This window comes from Grus americana, chromosome 17, assembly GCF_028858705.1.
Source record: "Grus americana isolate bGruAme1 chromosome 17, bGruAme1.mat, whole genome shotgun sequence".
Taxonomy (NCBI): Eukaryota; Metazoa; Chordata; class Aves; order Gruiformes; family Gruidae; genus Grus; species Grus americana.
In genome coordinates, this window is record NC_072868.1 from 6,888,756 (window position 1) to 6,908,695 (window position 19,940).

Below are 19,940 nucleotides of genomic sequence, written 5' to 3' on the forward strand. Positions count from 1 at the left end.
ATGGCTGGGCAAGCGTGCACATGGCAGGGACTGGCCTCAGGCTGCGAGGGCTTCCTCAAACATCTACAGCCAACACGACGGCTGCTGGGGGGAGCGTGGGGAAGCCACACCATCACCCACCTTCCTTCTTCATTCCTGCTCGGAAGCACTTCTTAAGCCTGCAGTATCGGCACTGGTTTCTTTTGTCTTTGTCTACCACACACTGCCTGTTAAACCTGAGAAGAAAGAGAAGTGTGAGGAGCAGCAAGGCTGAGCCTGAAGGCAGGACAAGATAGAGCCCCAAGCTCCAAGCTACGCTCAGAGCAGGTTCCCAGAGGCTCCCCCTGAGAAAGGAGCCCTGCTTGCTTTACCCTGAGGTTTCTTCTTTGCACTGAACATCTCAGCCCTCTGCTCTACCTCTGGATGTTCAATAAGGATGGGCTAGAGCTGACAGTCACATGCAGGAGCTCAGGCTGCTGATCTTACTCAGGATATTATGCTCGTGATGGACTAACAAGCCCCAGTGAAGCTAAAAGTGTGAGCCAGGAGGGCCAGACCCCCTTGGTAGCCTCTGTTGTAAGTTAGATCCTAGTTAGAAGGGAGGAAGAATGCATTTATTCTGCATAAAAAAAGGGGTAGAAGATTGTTCTGGGGCTCTGTGGAGCTAGTAATGTTAAGAAGTGGGTTTAAATCCCTGCATCTCTCCAGGGCTGCGTCTGGGATCCAGGCAAGTTGCTTCTGACCTCTGGGCAGTGTGCAAACAGCTCTGCAGCCACCTGTGCTTCAGTGAGAGGAGTTGGGAAGCAACCAGCTCCTTCCCTCCACGCTTGTATCACCAAAACCATCACACATGGCAGGGCAAACACTGATCTCCCACGTGTGTGGCTCTTGCATGCAGCACAAGCCTGGTGGTCATTTGCAGCATGAATTTCGCTTGCAAATTTAGTCTAATTTACTGCTGATTGATCAAGCTTGCCAAGTAAAGCCAAAGGCATACGGAGCTGGGACAGGGCTCCCAGCCATGCCCAGTTCTGTAGCTTTTGAAAAGCCTTGTTTCTACTGTACATTTTAAAGCCCCAAGCTAAGATTTCCCCACATGGATGCCTGAAAGCAGCTTTTTAAGCATTTCTGTAGCATTTACATAAAAGTCCCAGTCTCCAAAGAACTGGGCACCTCAGCTTTTCCCACTGGAACTGTGGGGAGGGGGCTCGCTGGGCAACCAGCCTCAATAGCCCTGGGGTGCAAGTGATAATGTGCTTCACGTGCATTCACAAACCTGCGGCTTCTTTCTGTCACTCAGGTTTTAGAGTCATGTTGCTGTTTGCTCTCTCCAAGTGGCTGTCCGGCCATCAGGAGTAACTCAAAAAGCCCAAGTGATTTAGACAGTCTGAGCTGAGGATTCCTCGATCTCCCCTGCGACTCTCTGTCTCAGTCGCTCAGAGCAGGGAGCAAGCAGGTCACAGCTGCTGATGGCACGGGAGAGCCGTGGGTTATCACCAACAACACGGGGTGCAGCACATAAATTGCAGGAGGAGCATGGGTGCCTCATCCTCAGAGACGTGCACACTACGCTGCCCAGCTTGCTGCTCTTTAGATGTTCTTTTATCTTGTAACAGACAGTGACAGCATTTTAGGTAGGTGGCAGACACACTTCCATCTCGTGATGGAGAAGGGATGGGAGGCCACTGAAGTGCCCCAGGGAGTGAGCGGGGTTTGTGCTGCACTCAGAGCACTGAGTGGCAAGGTGCTCAGCCCCTGTAATAGGGCTTCCCTCCCCGGCATCACCTCGCTTGCTGGCCGCATCCACGGTTGGCCATATCCATTTGCAAGAACACATGCTTGGCCCCTAAAGACTGGGGCAAGACCTCCCAGGGTCTTTCCCCAGTGATCACTGGAGGGCAATCCCAGAGTGAGAGTGGTCTCTGACCCTTCCCAGCTCGGGGGGTGAGGTTAGGGAAGGTGGTGGAGGATGCAGGGAGGGTGAAGAGGATGAAGGACCATGCTGCTGCGCTCTGAGGGCTTTGCCGTTCAGCTCCTGGGGACTGTTTCATCTCAGCCACATGACTGTCCCCTCTGTCCTTACCTGCAGGAGTACATGTGGTTCTTCCTGACGCTCCTCCTGAAGAAGCCTTTGCAGCCATCGCAGCTGGAAGCCCCGTAATGCTTCCCCGTGGCACGGTCCCCACAGATGGCACACAGCGCACTCACCCCGATGCTGTTGGAAGTGTTGAGGTTGGCTGCTTCTGATGGAGACGTGTCTGCTTGGGGAAGGACACAGGAAGAAGACGACAGTGAGACAGACAGCCAACATTTCCTAACTCAGTTTCCGGTGAGAGACTTGATTTCTGGAGGAACCAGGCAGCTGCAGCCAGGCTGTGTGGCAGGAGCTGGTCAGAGAGGTGTGTAAGGAGTGGTGGGCGCTCCAAGTGTCTTAAGTCATTGCATTTTGCGAGTGCAAAAGCCCCCCCCTATGTGCCAGGCTGAGACAGCTCTTCCTAAAGGCCTGACTCCACCAATGCCTTCAGACTAAGCAGAAACCCATTTGCAGGAGTCATAGACCAGAGCCAAAATTCCCCGGGGATTTGCAGACGTTTGGGCTTCAGTAGCATGGCCAGAGAGAGAGCTGACCCAGAGTAAAAGCTGAGGTATTACAGCTCAGCATGAGCAGCTGATTTATTACAGAGGTATTTGTGTTATAGCACCAAAAGAGCCCAAGATAGCCCTGAGCAGACACTATCAGAGAAACAAGGTGACCAGCTCTCTTTGCTGCAGAGCTTCCCTGCCAGGCATGGAGCTCCAGCCTGCATGACAGTTCTTCAGGAGAACAAGACTTTAAGTGCACAACAAACTCAAATGACTTCAGCTGGGAAACTCATGTGGGCAAACACTACCCATGGAAGGAAGGACTGATCAAGCTAACGCAGAAGAAAAAAAAAAAGGGGTGATGCTATGGCATGGAGGAGGCTGTATGCTGGGTGTCTTCCAGACTCTGGCAGCACCGCAGCTGAGACCGATGTGCGTTATAGTTCTTACAGGCCAAGGAGGACTGGCACTTGCAGGGCTTTTTTGGGAGGACAGGGAATTGCAGCAGCCTCTGTAGGAAAGGACATCTGAAAGGCTTGAAACCATACAAGCCCTACACTAAAACCCCTCCAGCAAGCCAAACAAACCTCAAGGCTGAAGGGATCAGCCCTTAATTCAGTTGATCTAATTGTCCCCTCCCATGCACATTTTCCTGTATCAGCACAGGCACATTCCCCTGCCTCAGTGCAAATCCCAGTTGCAAATGATACCCAGGACCTACAAAGCCATCGAAACCTGCTGGGATTTTAATGCCCGCGTCTATTGGTCCCTGGTCTCTGGGTTTGGCAGGGACGCAGTTAACTCTAGCCCCAGGAGGGCCACAGCTGCTCCCACTTGGCACCCAGCAGAGAGGGGCTGGGTGCTATAAAAAGGCTGGTCCCGACAGGGATCTCTCTGGTAGCTGCAGCATGGGTGCTGGGGGAGGCTGAGGCAATGCTGCCTGGGGCAGGGCTACTATTTTAGCATTTATTTTGCAGGGAAAGGGATATTGCAGCAGGTGCTGCACAGCCTCCTCATGCCATCCCTTGGTACGAGTAACTGAGCGGATCCTGTGATCCCTGGCAGTGAGCTGGCACAGGGAAATCTCCAGCCAGCCCCTTCCCTGGCTCTGGCAGCAGCCTTCATTCCCCTGCCTGCTTTCTGTCTTTCTAATTCCTTGTGCCGCTCCTGTATTTCTTTCCCAAGTCAGTCTGCTGCCTCTCTGTGTCTTTCCCTGGCACGCCCTGTCGTGCAGCTGCATTTCCACGTGTGCAAAGCTCCTCTCTCTGCTCCCAAAGCCCTGAGCTCCTTCCAGGCCAGCTCTGGCTGTCTCTCATCCCTGCGAGCAGCTCGCCTCCACAAACCTCCTTCCTCCAAATGCATCCTGAGGGCTCAGCTAGATGAAGGTCATTCTAAGAAGGAAAGTTAGATTTCCACTTTCAGCTAAACATAGGACTTGCATGAGAGAGGAAGAGATGATCTGCCTATAATCACGTTACTCGTGTATCTGTGACAGCCCAGATATAAATTCCTTTTTAGCAGTACATCATGCTCTAATCAGATGAACATAGAACAAGAAAAATTGGCACTGCTATCAAAGAAATTACAACATCTTAGTCTAATAGCCAACCGACAATGAAATTATTGCCTAATGGATAATTTTTCAATTAAGTTTATTTTGTAGTGCCAGAAATGTGGGCTTCTGGCTACTGCAGTGAAGTGGATTTAGCGGGATTGATTTGGAGTTACAGTAAAGAGAGGAAAGAAGAAATCCTACTTAAAATTTGAGATCTCACAGTAGAGACTCATGTTAGGAGGACAGGAGCTCCTTGAGAAGTCCCCAAGCCTCTCTGAACGCGGGATGCATTTGGTCTGTGACAGCGGCAAACTTGGTCACTGCTGAGCAGCCACCTCCGGGCTGGAGCTGCGGAGCTGTGCAGGGCAGGGGCCGAGCTCTCCTGCAGTCCTCGGCCAGAGAAGGAGGCAGAGGTTCTGCAGGCAGAGGTGCAGGCGGTTGCTGGAGTGCCAAAGCAGCCCTGGAGGTGAGACCTGCCCTGGTCTGCAGCCAGGCAGAGGAGGAGGAGGAGAGGTGCTGGTGCCGCCTGACCCAGCTGACTCATCTCCCCCGAGGGCGTATTTCCCATTGTGCCTGATCTCCTCATATAAAATTATTGTCTCCCTCTGCCCCGTGAAGCCCTTGGTCTGGGGAGGCCAAGTCGCAGCCCCCGGTGCAGGAGCTTCTGTGTGCTGGGTGGAGAGGGGCACGGAGGGGGAGCAAGACCTGGGCTTGTCCCGGAGGACCCAGATGGGCAGAGCTGGAGGGGGCTGCTCTCGGCCCTGAGACCCCTGGGTGGGTAGGACCAGCCCCTGGGAGTGGAGAAGGAGCTGAGAGCCAGGATGGCAACGGGTTACTGCACAGCAGAGCCACTTCGGCACCACAGTGTCTCATCCGTGACGGAGCAGAGCCATAACCCAGGGAAGACCCGCGCAGGCTGTGAGGGGAGAGCCCGCATTGCCGGCACAGCTCTCCCGGGACAGGGGTGCCCGGCAGCTTCGGTGACTCAGCAGGCAGGAGGAAAGGGCTCGGGGGGCCACTTTCTGCGGTGTGCTTCGTTTAGTCATTAACCTCGTATTTAGAGAGACTTTAGGGGGGACTTGGAGAGGAATCTCCTGTTATCTCTGAGCATTTAATCACCAGGACTTTTTGGTCCCCAAATGGGTGGACCAGTGTTGCAAATCCTGGTGGGTTAAGTGTGACCCTACCCTCCTGAGGGGATGGGAACACTCGTCCATCCTTGCCTGGTCTCCTCGCCCCTCTTCCCGGGGGCTGAGCCTCACGGCCCCGCAGCGCTCCCAGGGAAGGGGATGCCACCACGCACCCCAGCACCGCACGGGGAAGGGCCATGGCCTCGGGGCAGCTGCGGGGGCAGCGCTTGAATTGCTTTTCGTAGTGATTTCCACCCTTGCTAGGCGCTAAATGGCTTTCTGCTCCGGGAAAATCCAGCATCAGCTGCCGCTGGGGTGGGACTGGCTCTCAGCTCTGGAGCCACGGGCTCGGTGGTGGTGGGGAGCTGTCGGCAGCGTTTTGCTCAGAAACTTTTGGCTGGTGTTTTCTCTTGGTTGGAGTCTGGGGGTGGTGAGACCACCCTGTGCTCAGCCCCAGCCCCGGTCCCTGGGCTGAATGTCCAGCGGGGACCACTCATTGCACCCCGCTCCTGGTCTGTGCCTGTCCCCGAGGTGTCTGGCCTCTAGGGCACCATCCCACCTGCACCGAGCACAGCGTTGCTTCACCACCTCTATTTCTCCCCGGGGGGAAGCAGAAACCCCCCCAATTTGCTGCTGGGAGCCCCACGGCCGACACCCCTACCATGCCCCAGCCCTCCCGGGAGCATTTCGGCAGCTGCCCCAGGGACTGCTCCTCCTGCGGCCCCCAGCTCATCCCACCACAGTGGAGGGGAGAAGACGGAGGGGACTTACCGTTGCCCATAGCCAGCACCTGCATGTTCTCAAACTCCAGAGTAGTATACGCCGGGTCTAGCGCTGCGCTATAATCTGCCATCTCCATGTCTATTAGGGCTTTGGAAAGGCGCATTATCATCAGCAAACACGGGCCAGATTGTACCGATTCCCTGTCCGAGGCTATTGGCCCTTCTGCCTCCCTCTGCCTTCACTGCGTCCCCTATCTGTTGTCTTTTATTTCAGATATTTCTCTGAAAGGATTTGCTGAGCCTCAAGGCCTATAGTCCCCAGAGGGGTGGAGGCAGGAGGCAGGGGGTTAATCTTTAATCATCTCACTCACTGCTGAACGCTGCTAAGCTTTGGGTTGGTTTTTTGTTTTTTTTTTTTTGGTGGAGCAGCAGTGATTCTTGTTGACTGTTTATTATTGAATCTCTAGGTGCTTTGCCGATCCCGGCTGCCGGGCGCAGACAGGACCGCAGAAGCGGGCACTCGCCACCCAGGCAACACCTTCCCGGGATATTGACCTTGATGCTGAGCTGCTGGTGTAGGTCTTAATTGTACCTGAGTTGGAAAACTTGGAAAAAACCCTGCCGGGAGAACAAGGTTGCTCTTCACTTCTGTCATTGCCTTCCCCTCTCCACTGTTGGTTGCCTTCTCCCTGATCTTCCCTTCTCGCTCCCTCCATCCCTCCCACCCCTTTTCCTTCTTCTCCCTCCCGGTCAGAGAAGGTCAGTGCCTGCCTGGCAATTTACACGTTGCTATGCAAAGTAACAACGTATGACTCCTTTTACTTCCCTATAAACCCAGTTTTACAGGGACTAGATGCTCTATAAACAGATCCCTCTCTGCAGCCATGCCCAAACAGCGAGTGGGGCCGGGGGGGGTGGCACAACACCGGCGTTGCTCCTGTCCTGCCGCTGGAGGCACCCTGTGCCGGACACCCCCCGGCCTCGGGGTCTTAAAATGTCCATTACGACTCAGCAGAGCTCCACTCTGCAGTGGGGTTTTTCCTTCTGCAAATGCAGCCGCCACCAGCTCGCTGACGCTGGCACCGGTGGTGCCACCGCTCACCCAGACCTGAGGTCCGACCCGGCGGCAGAGCTGCCTGTGCTCTCCTCCTTGCTAGCCTGGGTGCTTTCCTCCCCAGCTGAGCCTGGGCACATCGCTCCTCCACGTTAGACAGGACCGAGACGTTTCAATGTAATTGCAAGATCAACAAGTGGGAATTTAATTGATCACTGAATGGCATCAGCTGGATGGCGCGGGAGAACCAGCAATTAATGGTTCGGTATCAGCTCGCTCTGCATTGAAAACGTCCGTGTGATTTCACAGCCAGCAGTGGGTGACTGAGTCCACACGCTGCTGTTTTGGACGCCCAGCTGGCTCGTATTTGTTCTTCCCAGGCACCCCAATGCAGCCCTGGCCCCGCTGGTGCCCCGAGCTGCCCTGGCCACGGTGGCATCACTGCCACAACGTGACACCAAGGTCCCTGGCTCCACAACAGCACGTGCCTTTGGGCAGCAGTGCTAGCAGCAATTTGCTATTCCTATTTTAGGAGCATAGAGGATTGTTCAAGCAGCCCTTGCCCCCTCAAAACTATGACCTAGGTAGCGTTTCCAATCAGCTCAGTTACCCAAAGGCTACAGGTCTGCAGGAGCAAAGCTGAGCACGGGGAGAGCCCCTGCTTTCTCACTTGGGACTGGTGGTAAAGGATCCTTTGCTGCAGGGAAAACAGTCATCCAGTCTGTGCTCCCCAGGGACAGAGGCCAGAGCTCTCCGCACTCACATGCTGGTGGCTCTTCCCTTCAGCAGGAGCAGTCCTGAGCAAAAAATGATTTTAATGACATGTGCGCTGGGATGGGGGTGCTAAGGTAGAGCATAGCCCCCACCGTGGCCTCGTCCCAGGGACCTCCGTCCCAATCCTGGCCAGGTCACGGTGATCCCTTTGATTAGATAAATGCTACAGACACTAGGTCAAATATGTGCAGGATTTGCCACAGTGTCTAGTAAAATATCGTAAAAGCATGGCCCGTTTTGCTCTTCTCAGCAAAACAAACCTTTTGCTTAAATAGCCTGCTGAGCAAGGAAGGCTGCATAGGCCATTTGCTCCCCGGGCAGGAAGGATTAAGAGGGCCAGGAATAGAAATTGGAGAGGCAGCACGTGTGGGAGAGCGGCAGATAAGGAGCGGGGAAGTTTGGAGAGCATTAGGTGGCTCACGAGGCTGGGACTGTCAATGGGACGTGGCGCTTCCCGCCCTGGGGTCGTGTTGACTGTCATTTTCTCACTACCGGTGTCCCGCGTCAGTCGCTGGTACCCCCTCCCAAATCCCTTCTCGCAGCGTGGAGGTTGAGGACCAAACCAGCCAAGGACACCATGCCTTTCCTCTGCCCCAGAGATGGGCTCGTGATGGAAACATTTCAGCTGCTCCCTGGGCACAGTCTGCTGCGGGAGACGGATGTGTCCCCGGGGATGTTCTGCCAGGGGAGTCCTTGTCTCCCCCCGACATCCCTGCGCGGTGGGCTTTGGGACAGCTTGCCAACATGGTCATGGCTTGTACTAGCCAACAGGACCCCGAGGCCCTGCAGCTGTTTTAGGGTGGAGATGTTCAGGTCAGCAGCTGGTTGTGGGGCTAATTCAAACACTTCTGTCCTACAGATACAATAAAATGTTTTTATTCCAGAGAGAGACAACTCGTAGCTGGCAAACCCCCACTGGTAGGGGAAGGCTGTTCCCAGACCAGGTGCTCAGGGAAAGTTCAGCTTTCAGGCCCTCTCCTCTCTCCTTCTGTCCCCATTTTCTGTGCCCTCCACCCACCGTTTCCTATGCTAGGAGATGGCTGCAAAGGAGTCCATGACAGCTGCAGCACATGAAGTGTTCTGCACCAAGCGATTATTTAATTTTTATCCATTTAGCAGTAAATCCTTTCCCGCACTGGCACATCATGACACAAATTCTGCCTTGTCTATAGATCTCTGATGGCAAATTCATCCAAAGCAAAAGAGGATTCCCTGAAAATAAGATCTGTGCTTCTCAGTAAATGAGGATCAGGAATAGACTAACAGAGCGTTCATGATAAGGATGCCATCAGCTACCGTGCTTGCTAGCTCTTCATGTCAAGTGTGCTGAACAGGGTTTTGTAGGTTCAAAGGATAATTGAGGTTGGAAGGGACCTCAGTCTCTCTATTCCAACCTCCTGGCCAGCTGCGAGAGCAGCGTGGGTTGCTCAGGGCTTTATGCAGTTGGGTCTTGAACACCTCCAAGGATGGAGACCATACAACCTCTCTAGGCAACTGGTGCTTGACTGTCCTCGTGGTGAATAAGTTTCTCCGTAGACGCTGTCTGAACCTCCCTCATTTCTATTTTTATGCCTGTTGATCTCCTCCCACCATGCACCCTGTGAGGAGCACGGCCCCATCTTCTCAATCCCATGTGTGTGGGTTATGCTCCTATAGTTCCTGCTAGCCCATTTCTCCAGCCGGCCCTCCAGTGTATCAACTGGACCCCCCAGTTTGGGGTCGCCTGCGGACTTTCAGAGCATGAGCAGTGGTCAGGCTGCAGCTGGGAGCCTGGGGCCCTCCTGCCCTTTGCTTTTCCCTCTCACAGCTCTGCACTCTCAAGAAAACCCTGGCAGAAATGCCAGTGCCCAGAGCCAGCAGGACCAACCTTGTCCTACATCAGCGATGCCACCGCTGCCCCTTGCAGCTCCCGCCATTGACTCACAGCTCCAAGGCCACTGCGGGGCTGGAGTGGCTTTTCCTTGGCATGCAAGTGAAGCAGAGATGGGCTCAGGTCTGAAACATCTCCAGAGCAGGAGAGCCCCGAACAAGGTCACCAAGCAAGCTGTTGGGGAAGCACGAAGCCGAGTTACAAGACAAAGAACAAAAGTCCCAGGGGAACGTCGCCAGCATAGTCATCTCCACGCATGCAAAGGTCCCTTCTGCTTTTTTTTTTTCCCCTTTGAAATTTCAAATTCCAGTTTGTGGACAAAGTCCTGCCTATCTGAGAATATAGATCTCCGACCACTGACCAAACTCCACTCCAAGCAGTCCCGAGGGCTGCTCTTCCCCTTGCCCACGGATGCCTCCGCTCACTCCCCAGATCTGCCAGGATCGTGCCGAAACTTTTGCACCGGAGCAGAGTGCTCATACTTGCACAAAACGGATTTTGCTCATTTCAACCTTAATGTCAGCAGCTCCCTTTCTGCACAAGGAATGGGAAGAACCATCAGGAATAACCAGGTAGGAACCTTATCACCTGCAGTTCATTTGGGCAGCCACTGCACACAGAAAATGAGAAGGAGAAACAAGGGCTTCCATTGTGCTTATACCAGCAATTTTAGCTCATCATTTAAATTAAAGAAGGGAGAAAAAAAAGACAGCTTCAGAGGGGATGGAAAACGAGGGAACATGAGCTTGTGGAGGCAGAGCCACTCCATATGGTTAACTGATAACTCCAATTTGCCTCTTCCCTCTCATCTTTTCTGATTCTCCTGATTAAGCTCAACTTATTCTCATGCTAATCATTTCTTGACCTGTTTATTCTGCATTAAAAAATTAACAGAGAGCAGTTTACTGCATGACTTGCTCGCACAGAACTGCTACAGATTAGCGGGCAGGCTTTAAGCCTCTACGCAGGACTTTTGAGTCTAGCAGCCAGTCTGCACAGCTCGAGGATGAGCTTTTTTCCTGTTTTTAAAGAACAGCTTTTTCTAAAGTCAATATAAATCCCCATCCCTTCATGCCATAAGTATATTTGCTCTGTGGCTATTTCCAAATAGGAAAGATAAAGCCAAGGGCTTGTGTTTTGTCAGACTTTTTGTAAACAGGGATATTTACGCCACACCGTCCAACCCCTCTGCCTTCTGCCTCGGTGTGCCGTGACTCCGGAGCAGAGCTGTCAGTGTTAATAAGCAGCTCCAAGGAATTTGGCAGGGGCCGGGGGGCTGCAAGTCAGTGCAGCTGAAACAAGCCCCCGGTTCAAGCGGGGGATCTTTGCCTCCGCTCAGGGCAATCATATGACGGACGCACAGATGGGGGTCTGCTCCCGTCTCCGTCCCCAGCAGCAACGAGAAGCCTCCAGGAAAACCGATGATTCAGCAGAAGTTGTTTAGGGTCTATTTGCCCCTTGCTGACTGCACACAGAACGTCCCTGCCCCGGCAAAACACTTTGTGAACCGGAAAGATCCAGCACCTCCATCCTGGGGGGTGGATCAGAAAGATCCAGCCCCGAGAGGCAGGAGGTGACCACAGCCACGTGCCAGACGCGTGTTCGGGGGAAGGCGCAGGCATTTTATCGTCCTGTTCAACAACAAATCGCTCTTGGTGATTTATTTTCCCCAGCGCTGAAGCGCCTGTCGCTGTGGTTGGGACAGACGCTGTTTGGAGCTGGGGGTGATGCCCGGGACAGGCGATGTCTGAGCAGACCCTGGATGTGCTGTCACCGGTCAGCTTGTGACATGCGGTGGCACCCCGGGTTCCCCGGCACGGCTAAGGGTGACAGAGGCAGCTTCACCGCAACCTCTGGCTATTTCTCACCAATGCCAAAATTATCAAAAAGTGGCCAAACCAACCAGAACCGTCCAGGCTCCCAGGCCATAAAATCACCATATGGAACATCAAGGCAGTTTTTGGACATGGGGAAGAGACACTTCAGAGAAGGTAGCAGACTCTGCTTGAACTCCTCTCCAAAAGCAACATGTGCATTTCACCCAAAGCTGGGATGGATGTTAGAGCCCGAGGCAATTAATGGAGCTAAAATAAATGGCTGCTATGCAAAAGCGGTACAGAAAGAACTGCAAACGTGGGGACAGACAGACCATTTCAGCATATACTGCTCTAGCGATATGCTGGAGTGCCTTTCGTCCCAGAACCAGAAAGGGGTTTATTATTCTGCCTAACAAAGGCTCTGAACACTTGAGGAAGTAATTATTTGTACTCTTGGGAGCTGTTGTTTTGCAAGGACAGTAAGTCTGAGCTGTTCTCAGAAGGGCAGCTGTACTCCGAAACGCCAGTGCATTTGCTGGTGTGTATTTGCAATCACTGGCTGCGCTGCAGCCCTCGAAAACAGCATCTGTCCTCTGGGACGTGCAAATTGGCACTTGTGACTCTGGGAATCTGACTGCTGTGTTTTTATGCAAAATCACGCAATGAGCCCAAGACAAGCGAGGAAAAGGAACTGTTAGATTCATCTTCTTCCATTACACCACAGGCTGCAACTTGGCCAACGCTACAGCTCCCCCCGCTGATCCCACCTGCCCCACCTAAACCCCTACGCTGTGAGCACATGGCCTCCACCCAAACCCCAACCCAACAGAGACCCAGACACTTTCCATCGAAACGCTCTCCTGCCTATTTGGGAGGAAATCCAGAAAAGCGCTGACTTTGCCACATGCCGTTCCAGATTCACTGTCTGCGCTGGCAGATGCTCAGCTCGAATCCAGCAGTTTAAGTTTAAACGGGGGACAGAAGCCACAGGGGAGCTGCAGCTCTGGAAAGAGTTTGCTGCCCGCAATGAGCACCTATTGCCTTCCGTGCCTTGCCAGCTCACGCGTTTAGTGTGGCAGGGGTCTCTGCAGCCTACGTCTGGACCTGGAGAGAACTTGTTTAGCAGGTGGATATGATCCCTTTGGAACTGAAGTAAACTTGCAGCTTCCCGGGAAAAGGATCCCGGCTGAGCCCACAGTCTGGCAGGCAAGCGAGTCCCTTCACCCTTGCCAGCTGTTTGCAGGGCTTTTAGGTTTCATCAACTTCATACTTTCACGATATACACACGAAACAGCCCCTGAATCGTTCCAGCTGGTGGAGCAATAAGTTGAAGAGGAGAACAGCCAAAATCAACAAGGGTTACAAAGCAAGTTTTACCTTTTAAAAATTTATTTTATCTTTCTGCAAAGATGGATGCCTCAGCGCACCATGCCTGCTAGAAGGGACCTCCAGTCTCTGCTGGGGCTCTCCGGATCAGCCCCTGCTAGGAATTATGGCAAAAGTCTGCAAAGCTGCTGGAGGGAGAACTACAGCGGGACAAGGGGGTGGGGGGACAGCCTGAGCCCACGTGCCCCCCCGGAGCAGGGCAAGTCAAGGGCTGTTCAAGGACAAAAAGCATCTTCCTGAATCAGGCAGCTGTGGGCTGCTGTTGCCGCTCTCCTCGTGCCCCGGGCTGGCCGGCAAAGTCAGCCCAGGCTGAGGAGCTGAACTTTGGGGGAGCATCTCAGGAAAAGGCCACCCGTGTGTGACGGGAGGCAGCACGAGGGAGGGGGAAGGCTGCTGAGGGTGGGAGCACTGGTTGGGTCTTAACTGGGAAAGGTAGGCTGAGCACGGGAAAAAAGAGATTAGAAGGATGGCAAGTTAAAATTTGAGAGATTCTAGTTGCTGGAGTCAGAAGGAAACAAGTTAGTGCAAAATGCTTTTTCTCCACAGGGTGTGCGGAGTGTCTGAATAGTCTGTCTTGTCCCCAATGTCCTCAATTGCCAGAGCACAGCAAGTGCCAGGGGTAACTGGGAGCAAAACAGTCCCCAGGGGCTCCACGTCCACAGCAGCTTGGCAGCCCTGCAGCCCGTGGCCCCGCCGGCACTCTCCTGTGCAGCACAACCATCCCGTCCGCTGCCGCAGGAACAACCGCAGGCAGAAAGCAGGGTACAGGCACGATGGAGCTTTCCACATGCAAGGTTTGTTGCACAGGGGGACAGCAAGGGGAGGGGTTCACACGTCTCCGCAGTCCCATAAACCCATTGCCAGGGCACTGCAGTGCCGACTGCCTGGCTCCCTGCTAACAAACAACATGGCAAACTGCTAATTAGCCTTTGAGTATTCGACCTATGTCTCCAAGGCAGGATAACACTATTATTTGTCCCTTTACACTCCTGCAAGGCCCAGTGCCATTGGCCACCAGTATCATAAAGAAATTAAAATATATTATGACCATAAACTACATCATTTGAGGAAATGAACCATTTCTAGTAAACGTATCATGGGATGCCGAAGCCATGAACTTTTCTAAGTCAATCGCCAGCTGATAAAGAGCGCAGGTATTTGCTGGGAGCAGCTCCCAGCATGTGGATCCCAGCGTGGCGCTGGCATGGGGACCTCATCCCGTGGGATGGTGGTTCGGGGTGCAGGCTGTCCCAGGAGGCACGAACCCCACCGCCAGCGCAAGCCCTGCTTGGGGAGAATTGTTCAAGCAAGAGGAGCCCCAGAGTTTTTGCTGTGCCCCAGGGCTGAGTGGGGGCTGTCGGGGTGTTTTGTGGATGAAGCTCTGCAAAGAGCAGTGGTCCGGGGCTCAGGATGCACCAAACATGTCCGAGTGCCTGCAGACCCCCCGGCAGCACCCAGAGCCCAGCCAGCCTCCTCGCTGCCTCACCTCTGCGCCAAGGTCTCCGTGGGTGCTGGGGCCGAGGGGCTGAGCACAGAGCTGGCTGGTGAGGGGTGTGCGCTGGAGGGGGCCATGGAGGGGGACCCAAAAAACCTTTCTAGTAAGAGCTTTGTGCAACCAGTAAGGTTTGCATTGAAACTGTTTTTTTCTTAGTTGCTTTTAAGCTTTCATGATGAGGGCTGGGTAAGCCCGCTGCAGACCTCTGGCTAAGGAGCAGGCAGCAAACAGGACAGGACCTGAGGTTGCACTGCAAGCTGGCAGGATCCGTCCCCAGCAGTGATGCCAGACACTGGGAACTGGGCTGAGAACGACCAATTCATTTCCCAAATGGTGCAAGCACTCACCGGGGTGTCCGTGGGACGCCAGCCCGGCTCCGCCACCTCTTCCCCCAGGGAGTCACAGCACCCTCTCCACTGTGCCGCCCACGTTGGGGTGTCTCTCTCTCTCGAGAGCCCCAGGACCGTGCTTGGGGCCATCAGCCATCACCACCCCCAGTCAGGCATGTTCCCTCCACACAGCCTCAGGGCAAAACAGAAAACAGAGACTTGGGGGTCCCATTAGATGGGGACCAGCATATGTGGGGATGAGCGTATCTCGGCTGCTCCGAAACCCCACCGGAGCCCCCGTTGTGGGGTTGCCCATGCCCTTCATTCACATCACCTCCGCAGCGCTGGCTACGCAGCTACTTCTCTCCCCTCTACGAGTACCAGGGGGAGCACGGGGGGTACCTGGTGTTTCCTGGAGCAGGTCGTATCTGCTGCCATTCATCTTCCAGGGGCACTCAGCTCTGCGGGCAGGGCTAGGGGAGTCTTGCCCTCCGACGGGGCCGTCCAGCCGGCAAGCGCCCTGCGGGCAGCGGGGCACGAGCCATGCCCGGAGCTGGCTGCGGTGTGGCGGCAGGGACCCGCTAATCCCTTAATGCTGGTCACAATGAGATTTGATGGGGAGCAGGAGTTTGTGCTGCAGAGCCGAAGGTTTTAAAGGGTTCTGGCTACTACCCTTATAATTCCTGGAGGGGAATTATAAGGTGGCTCCGGGTTTGCGCCCCACTGCCAGTGCCCGCAGCAAAGCCTGCTGCTTTCTGGGCCACCTTTCTGAGGTGTCCTCACCCTGGCCTCTGGCCTGCCGCTGCGTTTCTGCGGGGCAGGGGGTGCCCCACTGCACATGCAGCTCTGGAGGCTGCTCTGGAAAATGTGCCTGGGTGTGTTTAACAGCAGGAGCAGGTCTGACTCCCTCTTTGGGGAGAGGCTGGCTGCTTTCGCTTTAAAGTGTTTCTATATAAATACCCAGAACACTGTATCCTTGAGAAACAACCTTTGTCTCCCCTCCCAGCCGCCATCACGACATGCAGGGCTGGGACAATCGAGAGAGAAGCAGGGAAGCAGGCAGGGAGCTGCCCCATCTTTGGGCAGCCCTGAGCTTTGTGTCCTGCATGCAGAGCCCGGAGAGCATCTCCAATGGTTCAAACCACCCTGGGGACGTCACTGCCAGAGCTCTCCTCCGGCTCCCCGGGTGCCTGCCTGCTCTGTGCCCTCCTCTCCCCATCCTCTCCCAAGGAAAACAGGACCTGGAAAACTCTCAGGGCTGAGATTTCTTAATCGATTATACACATTGGTGCTGTCGATGGGGAACCAGGAGCCTCCGTGTCCCAGGCAGCCCAAGATTTTGGCTGGCACCTGGCACCGCGTCCCCGCCGAGACAAGCCCAGCAGGAAGAAAAGGGATTTTCCAACCGCCAGGCTACAAGAAACCCCTCTCTGCCACCGCAGCGCTGCACTCTCTGCTTTTTTCGTCTGGAGATGAAGCTGCTGCGACAGTCTCCTTTTGACTCGTTTGGCCCCGGTCCAGAGGGGAGCGCGGAGGCTGCTGAGCACCGAGATTTTTCTCCTCTGCAGGGAGCGTGTGCTGGCATGTGTGGCTCTGCTTAGCCCAGAGGAGGGAAGTTAGGCGAGGGATTAGAGTGGCACTTCCCTGGGTTTTCACAGGCTCTGAGCAATGCATTGAATGCTGAAAGGGAGAGCTGGGCTCCCTCGCAATGCAGCCTGGTGCTGTACGGCTGTGGCCCCCACCAGCGCCGGGAGAGAGTGTGGCCTCACTCAGCCTCTGTGCCCAGAGGAACTGACTGCCAGGGCCAAGCCCATCTGAAACACCCATTTCCCTGCACTTTTCTTCCTCCTTGGATGGCTTTTCTCCTGCCAAGCCCGCCTCTGCTTTCACTGTGCCAAGGACGAGAGAGCTTGTTCCTGCCCTCCAGAGATGTCGGACCCCAAGTACCATCTCGAAGGCACGAGTCTAATGGAGAAAAACCATTCCTAAACCCTTCCCGTCCCATCTCCATGAGCCTCTGCTCCCACCCAGGGCTGCCTGGGGTTCATTCGAATTAATTTGGAGAGCGCATGGTTGCCAGCAGCTTCCAGAAGGCTCCTGGTGGGTCGGGGATGGGGAATAACCAGCAGGTCTGTACCTCAGCTCCATGCCCAGGGAAGGGGGCAGATGCCCAGCATGCCCGCATGGAGCAGGGACCAGCATCGAGGGCAGGGCTGGGTCTGAACTGTGCGTAACCCCATGACACCTCCCTTCACCCATCTGTTTCCACACCGGTTTTAACGCCTGTAACAGGGAAACACGCCCAGGTCAACAGATTTCTCCCAGACGGTGGCAGTCCCTGAGCACACCCCCATGGACGAGCTGCAGGCAGCACCCAGCTCTGCTTCCACCAGGGTGTCCACGTGGTGGCAAAGCCACCACCTCCATCCCACCACCAATTAGTCCTTGAAGGCAGCAGACTCTGGGCAGGGGAGCAGCCAGGGCTGTGGATCTGAAGCCCGGCTGTTTGTCCCCTTGTCCCTCCCACCTCCCTATTCCACCCTTCATTTCCCGGTTCTTGCTGATGCCAGGCTCTCTGCACGGGCTGGCTCCCCCAGGTGCCCATCGGTGCCTTCTCTGCTTCTCCCTGCCGGGGCACCTCACCGGGCTGAGCCTGCCCATCCCTGGGGCAGGACCTGATCCTGCTCACAAGCCACGGTGGCTGCAAGCGAGAGGCCACGCAGATTTGCTGGATGGGGACCTGCAGCACGGGCAGGGTTTTTTTCCATGGGGAGGCTGCTCTTTTACACCTTCTGCTGAGCCCCCAGAGTTGCCTTGTCCGTTAACCTGACACCCTGCCCAGCCTTGCAGTCCATGGCCAAATTTCCTTGGGTGACGTTAGCACCCGTGAATCCTCCTCCCAGGCTGGGCTGCTGCTTTTCACTGGGAGCAGTGGGATGGACCCTGCTATCCCGATGGACATGGCGGGGTGGGATGCAGGACTTGTCCAGTCAGCTGGAAACCATGGGCAGGCTGGTGCGCTGGAGATGAGGAGCAGCAGCAGCTTCTTATCACGGGGCATCAAAGCTTTGGGAACCGTGCAGCAAAATGACGAGCACCCCCGGGAGCAGAAGGGGAGAGAAGTGACCAAGAGTGTCAGGAGGAGCCGGGCTCTGCAGCCTCCATGAATGACGCTGGGCCATAAACGTAGTGCGGTGGCTGTCATTTATGTGTCAGCAAACACGTCGAGTGGGCTTGACTATTGATTCTGACCATATAAAAGAGTGTTGTGCCACTTGTTCAGGTTTGTGCAGGTTTTACGGCTCTTGTTCTGAGAAGTGCCCATGTATTTGGTTTTGCTCCTTCCTTCAGGTCTGTCTGTTGACATTGGCTCTCCTAACCAGAGCGTTGGGCCATGCCAGGAAGCTGAGTGTACGGCTCTCTCTGCGTTTCCCACTTTCCCAGGGGTTATCGCCTATAAAATCTTGCACACACCTATGGCCGGTACAGGTTTCTGGTGCAGAGGCAGGTGAAAGGTGCCCACTGGTCCCATATTGGTGAGTTCAGGTGCCCCACGCTCAGTGGCAGGAGCTGAGCCACCCATCTTGATAGAGGAGTTTTAGGGTGGACGGGCAATGCCATGGGGAAAGTGCTGCCCTGGGCAACCTGGGGCAGGATGAGCAAGGTGAGAGATCTGTAGGGCTGTGATGAAAATCAGGATGTCAAACCAGCTTGGCTGTCCAGAGAGGGAGAAGGTGTTAGAGCTCCCAGAGCATCACCACAGAGGGGATGGCCCATGCGTGGTGACCCATGGCAGGAGGCCTGCAGTATTCCTGTTCTCCACCTCCAGCCCCCTTCCCACCGGGAGATGCCAGCACCAGCTGAGCTCACAGGGACACCTTGGTGCTGGGGGCTCGGAAGGTTTGAGCCCATGGTGGTGGTCCCCATCTGCCCCTTGGCACCAGGGCTCCTGGTACCGTGGGGACATGGCCAGAGTCCCTCCGGTGGCTGCAGCATTTTGGGATAGAAAGTCTGGTCCAGCCATGCAGAACCCCGGCTTTTTGGAGCCGAGATCCGTCTGCTCCTGAGATGCTGGTGCCTTTGCACATCCGCTCACTCTGCATGGAACTGCTCCTCTCACACCTTTGGTGCAGCATCCAGAGCCCACCATTATTTTTTGAGGCATGTATTTCCTGAACGGATTTGCTGGGTAATTTCTGTTGATGCTCAGGCTGAAGCTTGGACATGAGCCATTCCTGGGAGTAATTGCTTCTGGGACCCAGAAGCTTGGAGGTCCTGGTGGGAATGTGGCGCCTCTGCCCAGCGCAGGTGAGCAGAGCTGTCAGCCCTGGCTTCACGATACAGCCGCTACCTTGAAATTTGCCTTCCATGAAAATTCTGCAACATTTGCTGTTTCCACAAATATTTCTGCCAGGAACCTTGTTTGCGTGAATATTTGAGGAAAGCAAACAGAGAAGGAGCCTGAACACAAACAGTCATGGACTTTTTTTTGCAGTCTTTGCTCTGTTCTAACCCTGAGCCCGCTGGCAGAGACGCTTGCAGGAGCCCCCCCTGCCCAACGTGCCCCTTGGCTCTGCCCTGTGAGCTGCCCTGCCCCCCGCTGCTGGCCCCAGTCCTGCTGCAAATATTGCTGTATTTAAAGGAAAATTGGCCAGACCTTGCTGTCTGCAGGACCACCACCACCGCTCACCACCCCTTTGCACTCACTTTAAATAAAATAGTTCTTTAATGCCATTTAAGAAATGTCAGCAGAAGACTAACCGATCGTGTTCCTGCTAAGGGTGACTCGCAGACCTATACCTGCCCTGCGGAGAGCTCAGAATAGCTCGCAGACACTCCTCAAACCTTCCCCAGCCTTGTGCCGCTCTTCTCCCAGAGCTGGAGTTCATTGCCCGCTGATAGCAGTGCTCTGGGCTCACTCCCCCTTATAAAAATACCATCGTGTTTTCAAGCGAAGCCGAAGACGAGGGCGTGCTGCTGGCCTGATAAGCAGTCGGGGTGAGGCGGCTGCCCCGGCGCGGTGGAAGTCGCAGCCCTGCGGGCAGGCGCAGCCGCCCTGCGACACTGAGCAGCATCTCTGCAGCCCCCCTTGGCTCTCCCCCAGGAAACCTCCACCAAGCACCAGCAAACAGCACTCAGGATCGGACCAAGGCAGCTAAAGCAGCGATTGTCCCTTTTGCATCCTATGTAAATACCAGCGCTTATTCCTGGGTCCAGCAAGACCCTGCTCAGCTGTTTCTTGCCCT

The 19,940-nt window shown here is 54.9% G+C and overlaps 1 protein-coding gene across 5 annotated transcripts in view; it reads right to left on the minus strand.

Moving 5' to 3' along the window:
* HNF4A (hepatocyte nuclear factor 4 alpha) overlaps positions 1-19,940 on the minus strand; it is a 37,262-nt gene that overhangs the window by 13,323 nt on the left and 3,999 nt on the right. The window contains exons 1-3 of one of the 5 annotated variants that reach the window (XM_054845566.1): positions 15,097-15,495; positions 2,063-2,240; positions 121-215 (exon numbers count right to left, since the gene is read on the minus strand). In XM_054845566.1, coding sequence (XP_054701541.1) covers positions 121-215; positions 2,063-2,240; positions 15,097-15,136 — 313 coding nt within the window. In that variant the 5' untranslated portion in view covers positions 15,137-15,495. Of the gene's footprint in view, positions 1-120; positions 216-2,062; positions 2,241-6,018; positions 6,254-15,096; positions 15,496-19,940 lie in introns of those variants that run through there. The other 4 variants (XM_054845563.1, XM_054845564.1, XM_054845562.1 and 1 more) reach the window with 4 other exon arrangements.